Consider the following 19000-nt stretch of genomic DNA (forward strand, 5'->3'; position numbering starts at 1 on the left):
GGAATTAAGTTCATATCGGTGAAAAGAAAAGCAAAAAAAAAAAGAAAAGTCCATGCTTTATATAAACATTCTAGGAATGTGAGACTGAAAATGTATTCTAGTTGTGGTTAAAATGTTAATAGTGAAAGAAGATGATAAGAGATAAAATAGGCCTAGTTTAAAAACACATAAGTGAACATAAGTTACATATCATATCAGCGCGTTCAATATTAAAATATCAACCATTGAGGAGTTTGAGTTTTCCTCTCCAATAATTATTTAGTGATGTTCAACCACAAGAGTTGTCGTTCATGTCGAGACAGGTGGCACACAATGACGTCATGAATATTTGCTGCAACGGCGTGACGGGATAACCATGGTTGACACAAAATTATACGATGTTCTTGGTGTTAAAAAACAGGCCTCTGATGGAGAAATAAAGAAGGTACCACTTTACAACCAAACTCCTATACACAATAATGTGTTTTTACTCTGATAATTAATATAAAATGGGGGAGATCGCCTGATAATTGGATTTATGGGAAGGTCACGGATCAGGATGTCATTTTTCGCGATCTATTTTTGGTACAAAAGACGAAATTTCACTTATGAAACTAAGATGATGAAATTTGACATGACTTTGAATTAGAAACTTTTTGTTATTTGTGATATTGCATGTTTGAATAATTCTAGTACGGTTTTCAGTCCCAAATTTACCATATTTGTATGGTTTCATTAAAAAGATTTTTTAAAAATAAATAGTCCATTACAGAAAATACTCCACACCACACCCAAACCCCAACTTAAGGATATGGAAGTCATTTTTACACCAAACAGACACACATAGATATATAAGTAGTATTAATGAATCCGAATTCCCCTTGGTCAGAGGCCCCAGACAACCTACCAATAGAAGGCACTTAACCACCTGACCACCCCCATCATCCATGACAATCGCTTAGTCCTGAACCTTTTGTGATTCAGACAATTTCTTAATTTCAGGCCTATTACAAGTTAGCAAAAGAATTCCACCCAGATAAGAATCCAGAATCAGAGGAAAAGGTAAATTAAATTTGATATAAAATTTGCTACATGTATAATTATATTTTAACAAACTTGTACTTCAGGTGACTAGATTTATAAGCATAATTATTTGTTTTATGTTTGACAATTGATTGAGAAGTGTAGTAAGTATTTATATTGTGTCAGGGGGTGGAAGTACTGTGCAGCTGGGATGGCTATGAGGTTGTGCGTGATCCTGTAGACCATCACTAGCTTGGCATTGGAGCGGCGATGCTGTAGAGTTGGCCAGCCTAGGTCTGTCATCATTGCAGTGGTGCTGCTGGTAGTTTTGTAGTCGCCTTTTACAAATCGGGCAGCTCGCCTTTGGACAGCTTCAAGCTGGTTGATGTTGGTGGCTGTGTGTGGGTCCCAGACTGTGCCTGCATACTCCAGGATTGGTCTAACAAGGGTCTTGTAGGCCTGGGCCTTGATGTCTTGTGGGCAGCTTGTGATGTTTCTTCTGAGGAATGATAGAGACTGGAAAATCAGCACTAATAATTTATTTTTACATCTTATATATTTTAACTATTTTTTGTGACACAATCTTTTATATGTCTTTTAGTTTACAAACATTACTGCTGCATAGGAAAATATTTTTACAGTATATTTCATATTTTTAGTTCAAAGAAATTAGTTTTGCATATGAAGTATTGTCAAATGCAGAGAAAAGAGAAACATATGATCGGTTTGGACTACAGGGTCTCAAAGAAGGGGGTGGAGGTGGAGGCAAGTAAAATTTTATCTATCATTACATATTGCAGGGCTCAAGCTAGGTTCAAAATTTAGGGAGAAGTCACTTCTCCCTCCAGCTGCTTTAGGGAGAAGTGGGGAGACTTTAGGGAGAAGTGAGGAGATTCATTTATCGATGTTTGTTGTATGTTATCGCAATTATGTTGACTCACTGTACATATCTTATTAAATGAATTGGATTTGTGTTACAACAGAATATTCAATTTTAATTTAAAAGTAGTTTGAAACAAGTAATAAGAATGAGTATCATGTAATGCAACCATTGCATTAAATGAAGATAAAAAAGCCATAGTTGATTCCTATCATGGATCATATCATGGGTGGATTTACAGTTATTCCCTTCTGATTTACTATTCATATTCACTTGTGTTGTAAAGAAAATGAAAGTAGATAACGAAAGAAACGATCTTTAATTTAACTTCATTTGTAATAAATACAGTGTAATACGCCGACAGTTTTATTAAATTTAACTCGTCGACAAAAAAGGTTATCATAACCTTCATTTAAATATAACCGTTACAGTTATATGTCGAGCGGTCCTCTTAATTCTGACAATCATTCGATAGTGAAAATTTCATTGACGTTTGATACGCGTCCATCATAAATAATTGTTACGGGTAGTTGTATGTTAGCGATGTAATGATTTGTTTAATAATGTCGCCTCGATTAAAACGTGAATTACGATTGGTTTCTCGCACGTATCGGTAATCTCACCGTGGGCGGAGTCTAATTGTTCCTCGAGTGTCTGTTAATTAGACTTTTATGACATGTTGGTAAACAAACGGACTAATGACATTTCGCGTTGATTGAGATGCATGACAGTCCCTTTTTCCGGCGGCGAGGGTAAAAAAAGCAAACACACACAACATGTTATTCACAGTTATTGTTATTGTTGGTAATTTTCAATAATGGATCAATAAAATCGGGCGACTTCATCTTCGCTTTCATGTAGGATGTCGGCGAAGTCAGACGGAATTCGGCGACTATTTCGCCCGAATCACCCACTAGCTCGAGCCCTGTATTGTTAAATGTAAAGAAACACACAAATCACAAATTTTGTAACAGTATTGTTTTGCTGGTCACATAAAATACATGTAGTATGTTTGTTTCTGTAGTTTAAGAGTGCTGGCAAGGTCGGTATCAATTTTTGTTGAGAAGCCAGTTTTCATTTACATAAGCATTATAGACCTGTATTATTAGCAAGAAAATTTCAGTACATCTCACTTTGATATGCAAATTCTTGTTGGAAAATAGTCTTGCATTGTATTTTTGTTAAAGTTACAGAATAATCTTCCTATTTCAGGGTTTGGAGGGGCTGACCTGTTTGGAGATTTGTTTGGGGGTATATTTGGTGGGATGGGTGGTGGTATGGGAGCAGGTCCCTTTGGGTTTGGTGGAATGGGAGGAATGGGCGGTAGCAGAAGAGGCAGGAGGCGTGGTGAAGACACTTACCACCCACTTAGGTAACTCAGAGAAATTATTATTATGATACAAAATGCAAATAAGGGCTTGTTTTATAAGATAAATTATGATATTTGCTGAAAAACTAAATTATGTCTACTTATTTTGTTTATTTTGATGAAGTCTGTAGATTGTTAGTTTGATTTTATTGTTATAATGCAGAGTGCCTGAACTTTTAGGTCTAGGCCAGGCCATGATTTCAATTTAAGTACTTAGCAAGAAGGCATAGATGTGCTTTAATTTATATTATAATTAAGTAAAACTGTTATTCTAATATTTAACAGGGTTTCATTAGAGGACCTCTACAATGGGAAGACATCTAAACTTCAGCTTAGCAAAACTATAATTTGTAAAAAATGCAGCGGGTTAGTACAATTATTTCTTCAATGATATCTTTACAGAAAGTCTTAACTTTTTTTTTGTGAAAAGACTGCTGTTAGTCTATTAGAATTTTGTTAAATGGATGTATTAACACAAATCTTGGTTTTAAGTTGAAGAAAAATATTGTAATTTAGATATTCAAAGTATTTTAACAAAGAGCTTCTGTGATACATCAAAGCTTTGTTGGCAGGAATCAGCAGGTACTTAGCTTTCATAAATAAATCTGTATTAAAGGCACATTATACCTCGGAAATGAATACATTTTCCATTCTATACAATTGGATAATATGTGTTTCATTGCATCAAAGTTGTATTTTGACTTCCATACAAAGTATTGAATTACTATCACTGTACTAAATGCCAACATGCAAATGAAGCAAAAGATAGTTTAGATATATGGTCAATGAATATCTTTTTTGAAAACTTTAGCAGGAAATCATAAGTAAAAAGCCTTTTGAGAAATAGAAATAATAGAATAATAGCATGTTTAGGCTTAATGGGCCTTTATCTATGGTTCAGTGAAACACTGATTAGGACTTCAATTTTAATTTTTTTTTTAAATCGCAATGGCACATTTTGTTTTAATTTCAGGTTAGGGGGTAAAGCAGGAGCAACAGTAAGGTGTCGTGTCTGTAATGGACGAGGAGTAAAAGTTACTTTAAGACAACTGGGTCCCGGCATGGTGCAGCAAATGCAGTCTGTTTGTCCAGAATGTCATGGAGAAGGTGATCTTTAAGTTTCATATTTCATTTCCCCAACATTTGTGAAAATACAATTGCTTTAAGATTGAGAAAGAGTACTTTTTCTTTAAAATGTGAATTTGGCTTAGAGTTTTTGTGAAATAACTGTGATAATGTATCAAAACGAATATGTGAAAGTCTTTGTTTATTTATAACAAGCAGGGTCATGATAATTACAGATTTGGATTTGTAAAGTGAATGATCAATATTCTGTATTTGAAATAGTTCCAAATTTTTTGGGTTTCTTTTACACAAAAAGTGAAAGATTCAGATGTGTTTAAGGGAGAGGGGTTCCCAAGTAAAGCTTACATCAGAAGTATGTGGATTTTTCTGCTTGTATGAATGAACAAAATTGTTGATATGTAATTGTATTTAATGTTTTAAAGGTGAAGCTATCAGTGACAAAGACAAATGTAAAGAATGTAAAGGGAAGAAAGTAAATAGTGAGTCTAAAATACTCGAGGTTCATGTTGATAAAGGTATGAAAGATGGTCAGAAGATTCCATTTAGAGGAGAAGGAGATCAGTTGGTAAGTAACGGTATATGATAGATACAACATAGAAATGTCTTGTTTATAAGATCATGGCAGGTTTTTGTTTTTTTAACAAAATGGTGCTATATAACAGCACACTGATCTTTTAATCTGGACATGTAGCCAAGTATTTCATCTTAACAACCAACAAAAAATGTATACATAGTGATAAATAAAATTATTAATGTAATGAATAGTTTTAAAGTTATCTGTCAATAGAATGAAAAATACAAGTATTAACAAATTATTAATGACATTTCATGTATGAACAGGTTTATATGTATAATGCAGATTAGAAAAAAGGATAATCTCTTTGTTTGATAAAATATTCTTTGTGAATAAGGCAGTCAAAATACATAAATGATAAAATATTCTTTGTGAATAAGGCAGTCAAACTACAATAAAAATAATTGTTAAGTTTGTATAAAAAAGCACTATAACATGTACATGTGGTATCATTGATGTTTGCTTTTTTCATACACATACATGTCCTGTCAATTCAGCTGTTTGAAGTTTATGACAATCCAGATTTATTACATTAGGGTATTGGTCTTAAATTTACGTGTAAAAGTTGTATTACATTTGATATTTTCAGCCTGATTTAGAGCCCGGAGATGTTATTATAGTTTTACAACAGAAAGAACATGAAGTGTTTTCTAGAGACAGTGATAATTTGTTTATACCACATAAACTAAGTCTTACAGAGGCTTTATGTGGGTTTGAGTTTACTGTAAAACATCTAGATGGTAGAGAACTGATTATAAAACATCCGCCAGGCACTGTGATAGAACCAGGTTAGATTTTCCTACCTTAAATACATTAGTTTAGTCTTCCATGTATGTTTCTTAGTGCTATAACCATATGGTCTCTTTCTGGTGGTGAGGGTAAACAAACCCAAATGCACGCACATACCAAAATAACAGAACATTTATTTATACATTTTATTAAAGTGAATGGGTCTATTATGAAAGGTTTGTAATGCAATGAATAATTATGCCGATAAAATTTAATATTAGACAAAACATCATTCTATGCAAGAATTATACATGGAAGTTGTTGGCATGTGTGGGATACATGGTTCAATATTACATACATTTATATAGTAGGTAATAATATGTTCTAGAACAAAATATGGTCATAACACTTACAGTTATTGGTAATAATAAATACCATGCTTTGAAACTGATATCAGAACTTTGATAATTACTTATGTTTTATATTGTTTCTACAGTGGTAATAACAATTATGCTTTCTTTCCTTCATAATTGGACTGGTGATTTCTCTCAAGTTTTATGTTATATATATATATAAAAAAATCAAAGTTACAAAACAAAAATATTTTTTTCCTAAAATATATGATTTTTTGAGTTGTAAACATTATCTGCATTTTTTTTAGGAACAATCAAGGTTGTAAAAGGGGAAGGCTTTCCACATTACAGGAATCCATTTGAGAAAGGGGATTTATTAGTCAAATTTGATGTGACATTTCCCCCACAAAATTTCGCAACAAACCAACAATTAAAGGTGAGTTCAGTAAAGTTATGCTGGTTTTGTATATGAAAAAAAAGTAAATCTTTATTATTGTCATCTGTAGTAGGAGAATAATTTATGAATAATTAATTATAATTAATGAAACGCAGAGATGCTTCCCACAATTCCAACATGTAAATAAAGGAATGTTTTGCTGTATAAAGTTACCATATTTATGCTGTGTACATAATACCCAACAAATGTATTAAAATATGATGTAGTTTATAATGTTTGTAACACTGAATTTACACTTACCATCAAAGATACAATTTAACAAAATGATTTGTATGTTACAGAAATTGGAGAAGATTTTACCAGCCAGACCAAAATTTACAATGCCTGAGGGTGAACATGTTGAAGAAGTGAACCTTATGGAATACGATGACACTCGGTCAGCCGGTGGGGCCGGCCGACGGGAAGCATACCATGATGATGACGACGACGATGATGATGGAATGCCGGGCGGTCAACGTGTACAATGCGCGCATCAATGATCAAACTATTATTTTAGCAATTTTATTGTAGATAAAGGTATACATGATAAGGTCTGTTGTAAAGTGTCACACAGAGGCGGAGAGTGACATGACGCAGCTTGATGTATTTAAATACCATCTTCTAACTGATACTTCCTCTACCATGAGTCCTCGATATTTTTTTTTATAACGAGAAAACATTGAAATGTAAACGCTAGTAAATTGATCAGTGAGTTATGTTTCTTACATTAGATTTCGACTTGGAAATGACGTGTTATTTAAATGCTACGTTCTTGATATGACTGAAGTTATTTCTAAGGAAACATTAAATGTACAGAACCGAGAAATAACAAAGTAATTTCAACCATACAAATGCTTATAATGGAAGTGTAGAATTCACAGTTGATAACTTCCCAAGATTTTGCAGATGTGTTGGGAGTTGCAATAAATGAAATGTAAAATTGTAAGAGAACTACATTTACTGGAAGAAACAAAATAGTAACTGGACATTTAGTTAATTACTTTAAAGTTAAAAAAAACATTGAAAGAGTAGATGAAAGTGAAATGAAGCCTAAATGCTGCACAAAGTGTTATGAACAAATTTAAACGTTTACAATGTAGCTCAGTTCTATTAGCTAATTGCCAGGTGCATTTGAAAATGAAAATTTATTTCATTTACTTACATACTGAGGGGGCTGTGTTGAGCATTACTTGTGTTCTGTAGGCAACTTTATATGGAACACTTTGTGTTTTATTTTTAGCTCGACTATTCGATAAGAATAAGTAGAGCTATTGCAGTCACCCGAGCGTCGGCGTAACCACTTATGTTAAAGTTTTTGTAATAGTTCAAATATTTTCAAAGTCCATTGACATATGGCTTTGAAACTTTGCACACTTGTTCACCATTATGACCCCAACCTGTAGACAGGAGGAGGTAACTCTATCAAGCATTATGACAGGATTATGCCCCTTTTTCGACTTAGAATTTACGTTTAAGTTTTTGTAATAGTTCAAATATTTTCAAAGTCCATAGACATATGGCTTTGAAACTTTGCACACTTGTTCACCATCATGACTCCAACCTGTAGACAGGAGGAGGTAACTCTATTAAGCATTTTGACAGAATTATGCCCCTTTTTCAACTTAGAATTTACGTTAAAGTTTTTGTAATAGTTCAAATATTTTCAAAGTCCATTGATATATGGCTTTGAAACTTTGCACACTTGTTCACCATCATGACCCCAACCTGTAGACAGGAGGAGGTAACTCTATCAAGCATTTTGACAGAATTATGCCCCTTTTTCGACTTAGAATTTACGTTAAGGTTTTTGTAATAGTTCAAATATTTTCAAAGTCCATTGACATATGGCTTTGAAACTTTGCACACTTGTTCACCATCATGACCCCAACCTGTAGACAGGAGGAGGTAACTCTATCAAGCATTTTGACAGAATTATGCCCCTTTTTCGACTTAGAATTTACGTTAAAGTTTTTGTAATAGTTCAATATATTTTCAAAGTCCATTGACATGTGGCTTTGAAACTTTGCACACTTGTTCACCATCATGACCCCAACCTGTAGACAGGAGGAGGTAACTCTATCAAGCATTTTGACAGAATTATGCCCCTTTTTCGACTTAGAATTTACGTTAAAGTTTTTGTAATAGTTCAAATATTTTCAAAGTCCATTGACATATGGCTTTGAAACTTTGCACACTTGTTCACCATCATGACTCCAACCTGTAGACAGGAGGAGGTAACTCTATTAAGCATTTTGACAGAATTATGCCCCTTTTTCGACTTAGAATTTACGTTAAAGTTTTTGTAATAGTTCAAATATTTTCAAAGTCCATTGATATATGGCTTTGAAACTTTGCACACTTGTTCACCATCATGACCCCAACCTGTAAACAGGAGGAGGTAACTGTATCAGGCATTTTTTTTACTATCAAGCACGAAGAATAGTCGAGCGTTGCTGTCCTACCGACAGCTCTTGTTTATAAAGTGATAGTGGACTTCATCAATTATTCCTGCTCAAAACTTTTTATCATGTTAGTAATACATGTTTATGTCAACGGAGTGACATATAATCAATTTCAACAGAATTACGAGTGAACTCGAGTTTTTGATTATGAAAAAATATTGTAAAAATTTAGTTGAAAGAAGAGATATGATCAAGACAAAGGGATGTATCCTACAAAAGTATTTCTGGCATTTGATTGGCTAATATCTATTATTGGCTATCTTAAGTGTGGGTATTTTACAATGTTGTCTTCTGAGTACAAATATAAATCAATCATTAAACATGCTTGAAATGTACATTTTTTTTATTGTGTAAACATTTTATTTTGTCTTTACTTTAAATGAAATAATAAAGAATCTGTACAATGATATTTTAGGGGTAATTATACATTTTTCATACCAAACATGTTGTGCCTATTTGACATTCATCCAAAATAAGGAACTCATTTTCCCAGTGTTAATGACAAAGGACCCATGTTCTTCCAATGGTTTAAGAGTATGAATATGAAAGTTTATCTTTGCATGTTGTAAGTCTTTATTTCATACAAGTTACTACAGTTTTGCGGTCAACCCTCAAAATGCAGGTCTGTATTTTGAGATTTTGTGTGGCTTTGTTTTCAGTTTGCTTTCTTCTGTTTAATGAGCAACGAAGTTGTTATATATTTGCATGTTGTAATCAATGTCACTTAATCATTTTTTTCTCATTGAAATCCCCAAGTTAATGGAGCCTCAGTAATTTTTTGTTTGTTAAAAAAAATCTTTGTTACTTTTAATGAACATGGTTCAACTTAATAAATTTCCTGATTTTGTACAAGCAGTATAAAACAGTATCTTTTTGCTGAGATTAAAAATGAAAGACTGTCATAAGTTTTTTGCTGTGCAGGGTATGAAATTTTATGGGTTTTGTTTCAGTCTTTACTCTTCTTCAAAAAATCAAAAATTTTACTCTTTAGTTAATAAGTGTATTAATACGTTTTGTTTAGATATTGTATTAATTTTCACATTTCCATTTTGAGTTTATAGATCATATCGGTTTATAGAATTATTTATTATTGTACAAACTGTATGCTTTAAATACAAATCAACGCTAATTAACTCCTATTATCTATCACAGTACATTTTACATTTACATCGCCTACTCACCAAAGTTGAGAAATTGCTATTTGTTTTAGTGAAAGTTTGTAGAATGCTTTGTGTCAAATAGCAGACATTTTTAACATTATACACTTTACAAAACTTACATGTGTAAACCACTGTAGATCTGTACATATCTCTGCCAAAACTATATGAAGTAATTAAAGTCTTGACTGTATAAAAGCCTATAAACTTTTAAGGATAATGGTTTGCATGGTTGACTGTGCATCAAAAACACTCCTGCAAATATTGTTTAAGCAATAAATATTTTGTACAGCATTTATATATTCGAAAAGATGGGAGGATTTTCTTACAATGCATACAGAATTTGTGTACTTAAACTTTTTATTATGTTAATTAAGGAGCCAGCTCATTATTTGTAACTAAAAAGGTAACAGAGTATTACTGCAGTTGGAGTACATTAGTTTTTATATTGGTGTCCATATTGCCTGTATAAATTTTCTCTCTGTTTTTTTTGTGAAGTGTAATGATTTGTAAAATATTTTAAACTTTCATACCGGCTTTTTGTGATTATTTTTGTTAATAGACCATATTTTTGCTCTAAAAGCAATGTATCTGGTATGACGAATATATAATGAAGTTACTAAAATTTTCAACATAATATAATGAAGTTAATGAAAGTTTCAACATACACAATGCAGTTATTGTCAACATATATAAAGAAGTTATTGTCAACATGTATAATGAAGTTATTGAAAGTTTCAACATATACAATGCAGTTATTGTCAACATATATAATGAAGTTATTGAAAGTTTTAACATATATAATGAAGTTATTGAAAGTTTCAGCATGATTTCTTGCCTTGATAGGTTTTAGAACTGTATTTGGATGCCATGCACAGTGCCTGCTGTTGGTCAGTGTATATATAACGACTATCTACTGCCAAAAAAGTGGGAAAGTTATATTAAACAAAACCATGTACAGATATTGAACCAATTAGCGTTTTATATGGCAAAAATATACATCATTGGCTCTTTGGAGTTAGATTGGATTTGTAGAGTTCGAAATACATGCCGTCATCATTTCATTTGTGTACAAACTCAATACCAAATACACTACATTTAATGCTTGACTGTTAAAAAAATTATATTCTACTTTTACTGGTATGTTAACCGATTTTAATTATATACAGTAACAGTCTTTCATTAGTTTTCTTTATTTTGAAGCTTGTTTTTATCTCCTATCCAAATTGATCAACATTAAATATAGATAAATAATGTACCTATCGTAAAAATAAATAAAAATTAAATATTGACCAAACATATGTTTTTTGTTTCGTTTTCTATTATGTTTCTTTATGTAGACTGTATATAGATCATTCCAGGAGAAATTAAGTCATAAAATTTCTAACAGCATATTACAATAATAAATTAGTCAAGCGGTGAAGTGCCTCACTCAGAATTACTTTCCAGTGACACGTTCATTGTCTGAGCGCCTGGCTCCGTGTTCACTAAGAAAACATCGGGATCAAATGAAAGTAATTTTATTTTTTATAATACTTTAATTGATCGTATTTTGCTAGAATTAAACGATACTTGTATCATAGTTTGGGGACCTTTCTGTTGAAAATGTGTCAGAGTTAAATCGTATACATATACATGCACAGTGGGTTTACTGGAATGCAGGTATAAGTTACCCGCACTGCAGAACATGCCCATTCATTGGTTCATTTTGTCTGGGGTTTACATATTGTGACGACGGGGAAAGGGAAAACGATAGTAATATCATTTTCAGATGCTCGTTCATTGGTTCCTTTTTTCTGGGGTTTTCATATTGCTGACATCAAGGAGGGAAACGTGGTTTTTTAATTTTTGACTATGACACCCAAAAAGAGGAAAGAACCCATTTTTTTTCAAAACACTCCCGGCGAATCTGATTTTATTACTGGGGGGGGGGGGGGGGGGCTACGCCCCTCGTACAAATTCAGGATAGCCTCGTGTTTTGCGATTGCTCTCTTCTGAGTTACTTATTCAAAGTAAAAAACATTGCTTATTTGCAAACATCGGTCAGGTTACCACGGCTTATATATTCTATGTAATCCCCCCCCCCCCCCCCGAGTATTAACCAAATTTCCGGAGTGTTTTTGATTTGTTCTTCCTCCCTTTTTGTCCATAAAAATTATCTAAGTTCAAGGGAGGAATACCTGATAATTTTTGTGCGTGAGTTGTAAACCTTGTCACAATATGATGTGGTTGATGACCAGAAAATTATATTTAAAGTTTGAAGTAAACACCTTAAGAACTAAAGAACTTGTAGTGAAAAAGCTGAAAATTTTAAATCAGAAATTTTTTGAAATTCAGGCTATTTGTTGCCATAGCAACCAGAATTTTCAACATAGGAAGAAAATAAAAAGATGTGCATCATCTCCAGACTGCCCATCCACCCATATTTCAAGTTTCATAAAAAAATATTTTCAGTACTTTTTGAGTTATCACTGGATCCAGTTTATGTGTTAAATTTGCCATATTTTCAGACTATTTGTTGCCATAGCAACCAGAATTTTCAACATAGGAAGAAAAGAAAAAGACGTGCATAATCTCCATACTGCATCTATCCATATATCAAGTTTCATAAAAATATTTTCAGTTACTTTTTGCGTTTTTTTGCGATCCAGTTTTTGTGGACGGACGGACGGACAGACAGACGGACGGACGGAGGGTAAACCTAAAGTCCCCTCCGGTTAAACCCGTAGGGACTAATTATCATTTTACAATAATAAGTATAATAATAATAATAAAGACTTTATTTAACGAGAGAAACTCATTTGAACAAACATATCAATCTTCAAGAGGCCCCTCAAACAAGGAACAATATGACATTTAACATATTCAAACTATAAAAATACATAATGTAAAACATACAGGAGATTAATCAAATTTGTATACTTCAATGTGTGATAAAACATAAGTATAGAGAGGTTTTAAAATGGTTAACAGATGTAGCAGACTAATAATAATCAGGGAAGGCCGTTCAAATACAAGATCCAGAATAAGCAAAAGACTTACGAAATTGTTCATTATTTGGTCTAGGGGTATAAAGTTGAAAATCAGAATGATGAACCGCAAAATGCGAGTATGAACATCTGACGATAAAAATGAAAATTATTTCAATAAATAGGAAGGCGCCTGATTATTCATTATTTTTAAACATCATAATAGCTTTTTGAAAACAACCCTCTGTGAAAAGGTAATCCAGCGGAGTTCAGAAAAAAGTTGTCAGCAATGGAGTGTCATAATCTTTGTCTAGAATTAGTGCTTGCAGCTCTCTTTTGGAACTTAATGAGTTTATTCTTCTAGAAAAGACGTTAGCAGTTACCGTAAATTATGCAACAATAATCAAGATGTGGTAAAATATATGCATTGTAAAACATTTTACGTACAGGTATAGATATGAATAATTTTATACGTGATAATAAATGTAACAATGAGTTACACTTTTTAAGAACATTTTCAATATGGCTTTGCCAAGACAAGGTGTTATTAATTGTAATACCCAATAATTTTTCTTCATAGCTACAAAAAATTTGCTAAAACAAAAAAAAACGTCAATTTTTTCTGAAGAAGACTAAACGTCGAAAGCTTAAGAAAAGTGTTTGTTTTTATTGAACTGATTATATACTCTGTTTTATATAAAATACAAGGATTACTTTCATGAATATAATTTTGCTTGTGTTTTGAGGAAATATACATGACCTTAGTTTTGTTAACATTGATAGATGACATGCGATTCAAATCACACCATTTGTTGGCATCTTAAAGATCATGAGTAAGAGATTCAACTACTCTGTTTAGGGATACATCAGAGGTTGAAAGGGTGGTGTCATCAGCAAAAATATCAGTTTCTGTTTTTTCCATAGACAAAGGCAGGTCAATTGATATAAATTAAAAACAGTATAGGGACCTAGCAATGAGCCCTGAGGAACTCCAGTAGTTACTGAACTTGACTCTGAATATAAACCGAATATGTAAGTTTTGTTGGGTTCTGAAATCGTAATAGGAGGAAAACCAAGCAACTGATGAAGGGTCTAGGTTATACATTCTAAAGCTTTTCAATAATAATAGAGTGATCCACATAGTCAAAAGCTTTAGAGAGATCAAGGAAAATTGAACCAACTATTTCATTTTTTGTCAATAGCTGTAATCCAATCATCAATAATTCTAATCAATGCTGTTTGACATGAATGATTTGACACTGAATCCAGACTGACGTTGGTAAAGAAGTTGATTTTTCTCAAGGTATTGCCTTTAAATTGTGAACTGACATGACGTTCAAGAATAATGATATCAAGGGAAGTATGGAAATGTGGCCTATAGTTTCTTTTATCACTTGTTAGAACCCTTTTTATGTTAGAATGACTTTTGCATTTTTTGAATGATTTAGGAAATGTATTGTTTAGAATACTGTTATTTGAATATGAGTGGACTAAGTATGGGAGCAATAATATGAGCCGATAACTTTAGAAACCTTGCACTGAGCCCATCTTACCCACATGACTTGTAAATATCAATCGATTTTAATTGGTTCAACACATAAGAGTAGCTCTATATTTTAGGTATTTTGAAAGGGATGGTTGGGTTATGCTGAAGTTTAGATGCACGTTTTAGTTCAACAAGCCAGGATTTTCATAACCAGTCTGATCAATAATGGGCATGATGGGAGCTGGGTGGAGATTCCCAAATTGGTCTGTTGAATAAATTTGCAGGTGATTAAAGGGTCAGGATTTAACCAGGGTTCTGGCTATAATCATCGAAGTAGAAATGTGGTTTGAGACCTTGGATTTGTAACTCAAGATAATTCATTTAGACAACCAGTACCATAATTCTTGGGTTGTGCTTGGTTTTTATTTTGGTGGTCTATCATTATCAATATTGGTTCGCTTAGGTTGAATCATGATATGAGAGACTTAAGACGTTTGTGTTTCCATATGCTTGTAATTATATTGTCAGTAATCCCCTATGAAAATGTGGTGGTTTGTTTTAATAGCATCGAGGATGTTGATTTATAATTCCAGTTTGAGTTCGGTGATGTGGCCTTACTTACTCGTGTTATTCTGGTGTCGTGCATGCTTTTTCAAGGACAGAGCGAATTTATTGCAGTGAGACAAATTTCGTATAGAGTTTAATGTCTTTATTTTCGCTACAGATGCTACTTGTCTGACCTGAGGGTTGCTGCTGACAATTCGGTTAAAAATACGGATTTTCATAAGGCAAAGTGGTTTAAGAGACGGGAAGGTGCTATTTTGTTTATGGCAGTTCGGGGACATTTACGCACCTGGATATTGAAATGGTTGCCGTAGGTAAGGTTACAAATGGAAGTGGTCACTAAATGGAAGTAAGAGAGGTATGACAAGAAAACATCGGACTGATATTTTTGTAGCGCCATTTTGTGAAACTTCGATGATCTTGTCCAATGTACAGAGCTTGAAGTTACTCTGGGTAGAGGAGAGATGTCAACCAAGCTGAGAAAATGTGTACCGACTGCAAATTAGGATTTAACCAATCATCTGCAAGATGTTAGGAACAAGTTTAGTCATGCTTTCAAATATCTATAGTCTTGAAGATCCGCCCAATAGACAATCATCATTTTCCCTAAATAGTGACACTCTACAGGATAATAGTAGCACAATTATCAAGCTCACTCAATTTTAGAAGATGCGTGCTGCTATCATACTATCATACTAAATGAACCGATTTATTTAGGGCTGTGTTTAAAGTTCAACTGCCAGAATGGTTCATAGAAATACTCGTTCTAAATCAGATTAGTGTACAAGATTAATCCAGGTCTCTCTATCAAGTATAATTAACACGTGTTCCATTGGATGCGAGGCCTGTCTTTTTGTTCGCCTGCGGCGAGGGACAGAAAGTGTAAAATTGGTCCAACTGTAAGTTCATCTGTCTAGAGATTTACATTTAGCGCAGAAACGTTTTCACATTAACAGAGGTTATAATCTTTTGTTTGAATTATAAGTTTTGGAGTTCGCGGTATGTGTTCCAAATTTGGGTACATATAGTGAATGTTATAGGATGTAGTATGGTTCAAGATATACGCCTTATGTGTGTAGTATCTCAAGAGTTATATTCTTATTGGAGTCATATAGGGTTTACAAGTATTGTCATTACAATTTCATTTAGTCAATAATTAAGCATTTGTTTCTCCATATTAAAATGAATTACTTTCCACAAAAAACATGCAATATTTTAACAACGCGCGTAAAACCGTTCGGCCAATGACGGAAGAAATTCTGATTTCTCAGCAGAAGGTTGATGTTGAAAAACTTATGTTGTGATGACTGGCATGTAGACCAGGTTCTCGTCTCTTCCTGCCCTGTAAACCTCCCTTTTCATGAAAATAGGACTTTGTTGTCCCATTTGTTACTGCTATGGTCATCAGATGGCATCGTAGATATGCCTAGGACATAGTTTATAGCCTTCCTCGTGGTTGTTCAAACAGTTTTCCACCTTTCTATTTAGATGTAAATAGTCTTTATACAGCGACTTGCGTCTGAAGTACCATGGCAGGATAAAGTCAGGAGTCAAGGTTAATATAGTGATGTACCACCATCTGCCACACGAGATTCTCTAAACCTGTTGTTGGTTTGTAGATATAATGGTGTTGACAAGTTTGTTCATTTCTTCTAGGCTAGAAACTTGAAGAAATGACTCTTTTACATCTTTGAGTTGATTGGTTTTTTAACAGTATGTATTGTATCCTTCAGCTCATCAACTTATGTCTTTATGTATACGGCTGGAATCTGCATCAAGAGTATATTATTTTGTGCCTGCACATGAAGTAATATTACATCAAGTTAGTTCAATTCGGTGCCAAGATACTTTAGGAATTACTTTTCCATGATTCTGATGCATTTATTGTCTGAAGCGCCGCCTGGCTCCGTGTACACTAATGAAAAAGCATCGGAGCAAATGATTATACATTTAAGTTTTATAAAGAAAACTTAAATTGAGCTGATATTTTGGGTAGAATTAAACGATAGCTTATGTCAAGGTAGTTAGAAAAAAAAGCAATTGCTTTGATTTGCTAAGCACAATTTCGGGTTATCGTCAGACGGGAGATATAGTTCTATTTGTGTATAGAAAGCATCGCAACACGAGGGCTATCTTGATTTGTACGAGGGGGTGACGTCTGAGAGTAGTTAAGGCAGAGTTGCCGATGTTGTGTTGATGTTCTTTCTTTCTCTTTATATTCTGAAGATCCATGAACATAAATACTGATGGTGCTCTCCTGTTGTTCACAATATGAAACCGCTAGTAAAAAAAGGAACCAATGAACGGGCATCTGAATATGACGATTTGCAAAGAAACAAACCTATTTTGGGATTAAATCAACGAATAAGAAAACAAATTAAGAAAATAATGCTCAATTTTAGGATCAAGATTAATATTTTGATCAACAGTAAAATGCCCTTATCTTGCGAAAATAACAATAAATTTATTCTAAAAAAAACATAAACATGCTCTTTCAAGTCCAATTTTATCTAGTTCATATTTAATCTATAAAGATTTCTTATTGTCTGCGTAGAAATTCTTGCACCAGTGGCATTCTGCAAGTCATTTTGCAGGGCAGTGGCCGAAACAAAACGCTGACGTCGCGCTTCGACGGCAATAAAACGGCCATTGCTCCGAGTTGTGATCCTCCACTACCACCGCCATGCTTATGCCTGACATTTTCGTGAGTTCGAGACCGTTCCCACATCCTTGCAACAGTGCTCTGAGACACCCCGAGGGCATCTGTCACATGGCGTTGGGATCGCCTAGGCGCAAGCATCCCTATCCCCCTGTTCATCTCTTCGCTTCGGCCTCAAGATGCCGTATTATCCGCAAGTAAGCCTTTATCAATCCTAGCTTTGAAGTAGACATTAATACCGTGCACAGATAACGGGTACATGCCGATGGCGCACTCTTTATGGGTATCTGTTTTCCCGTGGATATCAAGCCAAGTACATCTCTTCCGTATAGGTCAGGCATATGCGATTAGAAAAATATACATGTTAAAAAAGTCACTTTGGTTTACAATTAAAAAGATATTAAAGAAATAGTGATTGAGTTGTATATATTACGATAATTATCGAATTTTCTCTGAACATACTACATGTACTTAGATTTACGCTAGCTTGCAGTAGCATTTAGACCAGATGGACAGCAACTTTTATCATCTGCTTTGGCAAGTGAGATCTCTGTAATTCTTGCATATCATACTATAAGAATCTTACACCGGCTGCCGGTACAGACCGGAATATCTAGCTCGAGGGTAACTGTTTACAGCGGTAACGAGGCTCTGCCGAGTTTCCGCTAAACAGTTTCCCGAGAGCTAGATATTCCCGTCTGTACCGACAGCCGGTGTTTGATTCTTTTTCTTGCATATTACATGTCAATTTCTTTTGGAACAGCAATTATGAAAACTGATATTCTCATTACGCACTTTTTTCTTATAGTAGCGTATGAACATACAACTTCATTCATAACGGAAAAATGACGTCATCCTAAGAACGCGATTCATTCATAAAAGTCGCGCGTCAATGACGTCATTTAAAGCACGTACGCGACTTGTCTTACATGGTGGGTGTAAGACAGAGTTTTCTAGCACCGGTGTAAACGGTAGATTATAAGAATCTTACACCGGCTGCCGGTACAGACCGGAATATCTAGCTCGAGGGTAAACTGTTTACAGCGGTAACGAGTTTACAGCTCTCTGCCGAGTTTTCCGCTAAACAGTTACCCGAGAGCTAGATATTCCCGTCTGTACCGACAGCCGGTGTTTGATTCTTTTTCTTGCATATTACATGTCAATTGTTTTAGGAACAGAAATTATGAAAACTGATATTCTCATTACGCACTTTTTTCTTATAGTAGCGTATGAACATCATTCATAACGGAAAAATGACGTCATTCATAAAAGTC

The 19000-nt window shown here is 33.9% G+C and overlaps 1 protein-coding gene across 1 annotated transcript; it reads left to right on the plus strand.

Annotated features, from left to right (window-relative positions):
* The first annotated feature begins 269 nt into the window (after window positions 1–269).
* LOC132739139 (dnaJ homolog subfamily A member 2-like) lies at window positions 270–11349 on the plus strand. Its single transcript, XM_060726793.1, has 10 exons — window positions 270–424; window positions 982–1041; window positions 1662–1767; window positions 3095–3254; window positions 3537–3617; window positions 4225–4358; window positions 4760–4902; window positions 5501–5699; window positions 6302–6429; window positions 6732–11349. The coding sequence occupies exons 1-10, from the start codon at window positions 356–358 to the stop codon at window positions 6927–6929; spliced, it is 1278 nt and encodes a 425-aa protein (XP_060582776.1). The 5' UTR covers window positions 270–355; the 3' UTR covers window positions 6930–11349.
* The last annotated feature ends 7651 nt before the right edge of the window (window positions 11350–19000 follow it).

Source organism: Ruditapes philippinarum, unplaced genomic scaffold (assembly GCF_026571515.1).
Source record: "Ruditapes philippinarum isolate M1 unplaced genomic scaffold, ASM2657151v2 ctg1496_1_1_1_1, whole genome shotgun sequence".
In the NCBI taxonomy this organism is placed as follows: Eukaryota; Metazoa; Mollusca; class Bivalvia; order Venerida; family Veneridae; genus Ruditapes; species Ruditapes philippinarum.

Excerpts from the sequence above, each read along its gene's own strand:
- LOC132739139 (XM_060726793.1), top strand. The coding sequence starts at position 356 with ATGGTTGACACAAAATTATACGATGTTCTTGGTGTTAAAAAACAGGCC. Across the intron at positions 1,042-1,661 it reads ATCCAGAATCAGAGGAAAAG|TTCAAAGAAATTAGTTTTGC; the intron begins GTAAATTAAATT and ends TCATATTTTTAG. Across the intron at positions 4,903-5,500 it reads GAGGAGAAGGAGATCAGTTG|CCTGATTTAGAGCCCGGAGA; the intron begins GTAAGTAACGGT and ends TGATATTTTCAG.